The sequence below is a fragment of the Crassostrea angulata genome, chromosome 1 (assembly GCF_025612915.1).
Source record: "Crassostrea angulata isolate pt1a10 chromosome 1, ASM2561291v2, whole genome shotgun sequence".
NCBI classification, from domain to species: Eukaryota; Metazoa; Mollusca; class Bivalvia; order Ostreida; family Ostreidae; genus Magallana; species Magallana angulata.
The window spans coordinates 42,156,898-42,163,849 of NC_069111.1; the positions used below are offsets into that span (position 1 = coordinate 42,156,898).

The 6,952-nt window shown below is 39.2% G+C and overlaps 1 protein-coding gene across 1 annotated transcript; it reads left to right on the forward strand.

The window, feature by feature from the left end:
- On the forward strand, positions 1 to 3,840 carry LOC128165690 (sulfate transporter-like). The gene is made up of 2 exons (XM_052830509.1): positions 1 to 138; positions 747 to 3,840. Exon 2 carries the CDS (start codon positions 779 to 781, stop codon positions 3,260 to 3,262), a length of 2,484 nt encoding a protein of 827 aa, XP_052686469.1. The 5' UTR covers positions 1 to 138; positions 747 to 778; the 3' UTR covers positions 3,263 to 3,840.
- Positions 3,841 to 6,952: the final 3,112 nt, after the last annotated feature.

Genomic DNA, 6,952 nt, shown 5'->3' on the forward strand with positions numbered 1-6,952 from the left:
TTAATTCCTAATTTGCACAAATTATCAATCAACGTCGCCCTTCGTATATAAGTGTAAAATTTGACATTGCGCGTTCTCGGCCAGGCTGACAGGCCACGAATGAAAACATCACCCTGAAATCGCTGTGTTCTATCTTTGGTAAGTAAATTTATCTATCTATGATATACCACGGACATGAAATGTGACAGGAAATAAGATCAAGAAATATAAATATAATATCTAAACGGACAAAAGAGTATTATTGGAAAAAAAAATCTGTAATTGTTATCGTTATATTTAAAACTTTTTTTTTTGATCGAGTACCACACTTGTATACGAAATTGATTGTACTAAGTAATATATCAAAATGTTACTCAATAATTAAATAAATTTTATTTTCACTTTAGTTGGTAAATCCCATGATAGATATAATTCAGATTTAATGAATCAAACGAAACTTCAAGAAAGAAACTTTTATCAGGTTTTTCTGCGCATTATCTTTTAAAAATGTCTTAGCCTGATGAAATGTCTGATTGTGTCTTAAGTCACTCGGTCTTATTTTCGGAACAATCTCGATGACAATTTTGTTTCTAGAATGCACATGTTAACATTGCTTCAAAAGAAAAAGAATTGCACCTGAATTATGCAAACTTGCCAGAGCTTGTCATCCGCTTGTCGCTCTTGATAGCTTTACGAGCTGTCACTCATATTCACATAAAAATGACTACGTCACAATGGACTGGAGATTTGGCTTTTTTTCCTTGTAGACTTGCCGTAGTACATAAGAGGACGGGTCAGTATGCTGCGATCTTCCTCGAGTGCAGACAACATGTCAATGGAGGACAAGTCGGGAGTGAAGGACAGACGGAAGTCTTCTCCGGGAGGGACCACCCCGGTGGACAGCACCATCTTCATCAAGCGTCAGCCCTATACCCAAGCGGCCTTCGACAAAATCTACCTGAAGGAGAAGAACACGGACAAACCACCCGTCTATCAACGCGCTCTGGAAAAGGTGTCATGTACTCCGAAGAAAGTGTTCAAGGTCTTTTCCAGCTTTTTACCGATCATCAAAGCAATCCGTTACTACAATCTCAAGGAAAATGCCGTCACTGATATTCTCTCTGGAATTACCATCGGTATCTTACACATCCCACAGGCCCTGGCTTTTGGATTACTCACCTCCGTGAAGGTGGAAAATGGACTCTATACATCTGTTTGGCCGATCATCCTGTACGTGATTTTTGGAACCTCTCCACACGTGTCCATGGGAACGAGTGCTGTCATTTGTATTGTGACTGCAAGTGTTGTGGACAAACAAGCGGAAGTGTTCAAAGCTGCCAATCCTACTTTAATCTACAGTTCTCTCAACGGGTCCTCAAATGCAACGCTTCTAGAATGGGAGTCTATTCCTGCGTTTATGGATTACAAGGAACACGTTTCCATGACGATATCCCTCTTCGTCGGAGTAATTCTTCTGGTCATGGGATTCCTTCGTCTTGGTTTCATCACCGCCTACCTATCTGAGTCGTTCTTCGCCGCTTTTACTTCAGGGGCCGCTGTCCATATCGCAACAAGCCAGATTCCAGCTCTCCTGGGAATTTCCATTCCAAGGTATGGTGGTGCATTCAAGATCGTGAAAACATACAAAGCTATTTTTGAAAATATAACGGATGCTAATGTTGCTGCCATCGTAACGACGATTATCTGCATCGCATTCATCTTCTTAATGAAAGAATGCGTTAACGAAAGGTTCAAGGACAAATTGTTCATCCCCATTCCCGTTGAACTGATTGTTGTAATCATCGCTACCCTTGCTTCTTACCTTGGAAAACTAAACGAAGAGTTCGATCTTGCCATTGTCGGGAATATTCCTTCAACTATACCTCCACCTATTGTACCTGACACCACTGGAGTAGCCGATTATTTTGTAGATTGCTTTGTTATCGCCATTCTCATCTTCGCTAACACTATCGCTATGGCTAAGGTTTGCGCCAAGAAGCACAACTACGAGGTAGATGACAGCCAAGAACTGGTCGCCTACGGAATGTGTAACTTCGTCAGCGCTTTCTTCAGATGTTTCCCGTCCGCTGTCGCCCCACCAAGATCTATGGTCGCCTCAAACATGAATGCAAAATCTACACTTAACGGAGCCTTCGCAGCGCTGTTGATGATTCTCGTCATCATGGCGATGAGCGTTTTGTTCGAGCCTCTTCCCAAAGCCGCCCTCTCTTCTATCATCGTCGCTGCCCTCAAAGGACTCTTCATCCAGATGGGAGATTGCAGGAAATACTGGAGAATCAACAGAATCGACTTCGTCATCTGGTTCTTCACTATCGTCAGCGTGGTCTTCCTTGACATTGACTTCGGACTCGGAATTGGCGTCATTGTCTCTCTGATCACTGTTGTGTTCCAGACTCAGTTTGCTCGCGGATACAGACTCGGCAGAATCACCAAAGATGGCGCAATCGTGGAATACAAGAGGTATTCTGAAACAATCGAGGATACAGGCGTCAAGGTTTTCCGCTTCCAAGCCAACCTGTTCTTTGCCAACGCTGAAATTTTCCGTAATACTTTGTATAAATGCACGATCAACCCACGAAAACTTCTTAAATTCCTCAAGAAACAAGAGCGTAAAGGAGGCCTGAAAGAGAAGAAGGTGTCAACAGATTTAACTGGAGTTACAGTTACCGGAGACCGCAAAGCTTCTCAAGTCAGCATCAACTCAAACGGCAAGGATACATTCATCAACACAGCTTCAACCGCTAATCTCACCAAAAGCGACAACCCTGTATTCTCTATCTCAGACGAAAACCTTTCTCGTTCATCTAACTATTCAGGAAATGGCAATTACCAAGGTATGCCAAGACAAATGTCCACCGCTTCTAGCATCAGCCAACTGGGATACGAGGAAGACCCTGAAACTGGAGACGAGCTCGTTACACCCGAGAAAATTCGAATTATGCGCAAAACTCATCATGTTATCATCGACTGCTCAAATATCAACTACTTGGATGCTTCCGGTGCAAATGTACTTGGCCACATATCTTCAGAGTACAATCACGTTCAAGTCAAGGTATTCTTGGCCGGTTGCTCCGTTGATATGATTAAGACAATGACCCAAGCGGGTGTGTTCGACAGAATTCCAAAGGAAAACTTATTCCTGACTGTGTACGACGCCATTGCCGTTGCCAAGACACAGTCCATTCGCCCACTTCCGCCCGTGGTTGAGGACTTTGATGATGAAGAAGCGGCGGAAGATTCCTACATTACAAATATTCAATAAACAGCGTAGATTTAGAGGTTCTTAAACTCCTTGTCAACTAAATGTTGAATAATTGAAATTGACAAGTAAAAAGCATGCGGAACTCATCCCACAACTCCTGTGAGAATGTTTCTTGTTACAGTCAAGAGTTCGGTAGCATCGAAAGCAAAGGGCCCCATCTGTCAAAGCCTGCGGTCTGGAATGCTTCGTCTCCAATAGTATTAGCTTTAACACTATGACTGTGTTTATTTACATTATAATGTTTTTATTGCTGTGTATAGAGATCAAATGTATTTGATTGATATTCAATTCATTTTAATAATTCATTTGTTACAACTCACTTCAAAATGCAATATCGGAACAAATTCGACTATTGATTATTGAATTTGTTAAACTTCCAGCTTACAAGAAATACAGTACTTGTATATACAACAGTGTAACAGCAAATACGATTGGTTGTGTGCTAAATTTCACGAAAATGTATGCGGATATTTTGTAATCAGATATTGCAATTCGAACAGTATTGTGTTATGTGAAATTATCATTTATCGTTTTTCTACAAGGGAAATACACAATAAAATATACCAAAAAACCCCATACCAACTGTTTTATTCAGTTTTAATTAAACTCTTTGCTTGTATTACAAACTACCTACACAGTGGCCGATCTGTCGTTAGTGAACGAAACTAAAGTCAAGATCAATTTGGCTGGAACCACCAGTTACCTGATACGCTTTTCAGAAGAATTCGCAATAACGAAGCAAAGAACACAGGGGTTAAATGTTTAACATGCAAATGAAATTAAAATTTATCTTCAACGAATGATAATTATGTGACAGGCATACGCCTAAGTAATTCTATCTGACTCAACACATTGCAGCTTTTGTTTTCTAGAAGTAATATTTCATAAATTTTTATGCTCGTTTAAATATAGATACCATTATTCAACGTTCTCTAGGAGGTTAAAGTACGGCAAAGTCTGACATGACATAGAAGATTTATAAACATTTCCGGATGATTATTTAACAGTTCGTTTAAGTGTCCAAGTCTACGCAGAGAACATTTTTTGGCGGATACTGCGACACCTTTCTGTATGTACACGACCGTGCCACACACGCCATTAAACCCAACACCTTACTTGTTCTACAAGGAGAGCTTCTTTTGAAGCTTTGGTCTAACACTCGTAACTGTAGAGCAGTGTTTTAAACATCAGTGTTCAATGATGCAACAAAATGGCGCCGCGGACAAACGATAGAGAGAAATGAGTGAGACGAAAACACCTAGATGTTCGTATTAAGTGGTCAATGGACGAACTAATGTCCTAAAAAACCCAGAATTTCTCCTTAAAAAGACGACGTCGTTTATTATTAGCGCACTGCAGAGCTAAATATTTCGTCTGCCAAAAATGTATAATGCATTTTTACATAAATTTATGTGTGCAAAAAGATTTCTGATTCTGACATTTTCTGCAAATCTTCGGTGAAATGACAGAAAGAATTAGAATACTCTCTTCTCACATCTCCAAATATGGGCACTTCACATGTGTACAAGGCACCCGAATTTAAGCATATATTCATCAATGAATACTTGTGACTTTATTAAATATACATGTCTGTAAACAGTAATAATATGGACATAATGAACGGATTTTATGAATTGCGAATTTCCTCGTAGTAAAAACTGTTTTATTTGTCCTTAACGGGGACTACACCATAAATTATAGGCTCAAGTAAACGACCGTTCATTAACTACGACCAAAACCCGTGTAACGAGGTCCGTCCCATTCAAGTCACCTCAAAGTCTCCTTCAGTGAAACAATATCTTTATATGACAAAAACGGGTTTTAAGCTCGTCTGACATTTTTATAAACCAGTCTTCAAAAATGTCAGAATCGCCTCTACGCGCACGTGCGTTGATGTATTGCCCTCCTCGCTCTGTGAAGTGTCGCATGCACGTCAGTTTAATACACTTTTATGACATAATTATTGAACAGATCCAGACAGTCGCTGGACAGTAGAATACCCATTGTAGTTACGTTAAAAAATGATGCCTTGTCTACAATACCCCGGGGTCAGAGGCGAGGCGAGAAAAGACCACTCAGTGTTTGACGATGGTCATTAATTTTGACACGGTTTCAAACTGTGCGGTGTTTTTCTCACATTTATTTTCCGGAAAACATGTTCAAATTTGGGAATAGTCATCTTTATACATATATCACACCAAATATATCCTGAGGTGTATTTTTTCCATTTTGGAGATCCAGCCCAGTTATGGGAAATCCCCCTATTCATTGAAAGCCCAAAATGAATATAGCACTTATGATGAGGTCGTTTGCTAAAACGATTATAGACAAACATATTAACGTTTACTACTGCTACATTTCAGCAACAAAATTTGTTTTTTCCCCATTTTACAAATCATATACGATTATATAGGAATAATTTGATCACAGTTTTTACCTTATTGCACCTTTTCCTTGAAAAAAGAATTAAAGAGCTATATTTAATCTGAACTTTTGTGAACTTCGAGAGTTATAGTGCTCCCTTCAATTTTTCATATTTTTCGGACGGTAGATGAATAAATTCAGCAGCCGCCATTAATCAGCGACCATGAAGTAAAATGCTGTGAAAAGAACGGACCTTTGATTTCCGTTCGTTCTGACATTTAGAGACATTGCTATTTGCAGATATAGTACTTAAGAATTCACATTGCCAAATTTAGTTTCATAAAAACAAGGTTACAAAAGGGACATTTTTGGTTAGTTTGTAATGTCATTTTTTAGAATAAACACCAGAGTAATAAAAGCTAAAAAGAAAGGAATTGACTGTTTATTTAGAGTTTAAAATTATAATACGGTATTTACATTGATTTGCTCTACTTATTAAGATTTCCTAATAACTGTTTAAATGCTGAGAATAAACTTGACGACAAGTGATATAACAATGCTAACACCAAACGAAATTAAAATGTTCAGCACGCATTAACTACATTACGTAAAATTGTCCTCATCAGAGTTTATACAGTGTATATGAATACTATTAAATGTTTGAATTTGCCAAGGCTCTCGTTTTCTGTAATTAATTAATTAACGATGCACATAATCAAGAACTGCTGCAAAAGAAGGCGCAAAGTAAAACATAAACCCACATGTTAACTCATCGTGTTCAATTTAACAGTTGTTTTTAATTTACTATAATGTTATTTATAAATAATTTGATTTAAAACTTTTAAATTACTTGGATTTTCACTGTGCCCATCTCCACTAGTCAAGTGTCCGATCGGAAACTTGGCTTTCGAAAATGGCTGTGCTCAGCTGATCTCCAAGTTAAAATCACTGAACTTATTAGGAAACTGGCGTAAATTGTTCTTTATGTTCGTAGCAAATACTGCACCATTCCGTTATTTTAAAAACCAGATTGGGCCACTTCGACCTTCGCACTTTCACCTTTAGGTCGAGGTGCGAGAGTGCGAAGTTGCGAAGGTGCGACGGCGACGGCGAAGGAACGAAAGTGCGAAGATGCGAAGGCGAAAGTGAGAAGTTGCGAAGGCGAAGAAGCGATACTACTATCGCTCCTTCGCCATCGCAACTTCGCACCATCGCCTTCGCATCTTCGCGCTTTCGCCTTCGCCTTTTATAATTGTGGAACTCTCTATCGCTTACAGACAATTTTAGCTGTACACAAGAACATCTGAGGCAGACGATGAACTTTTT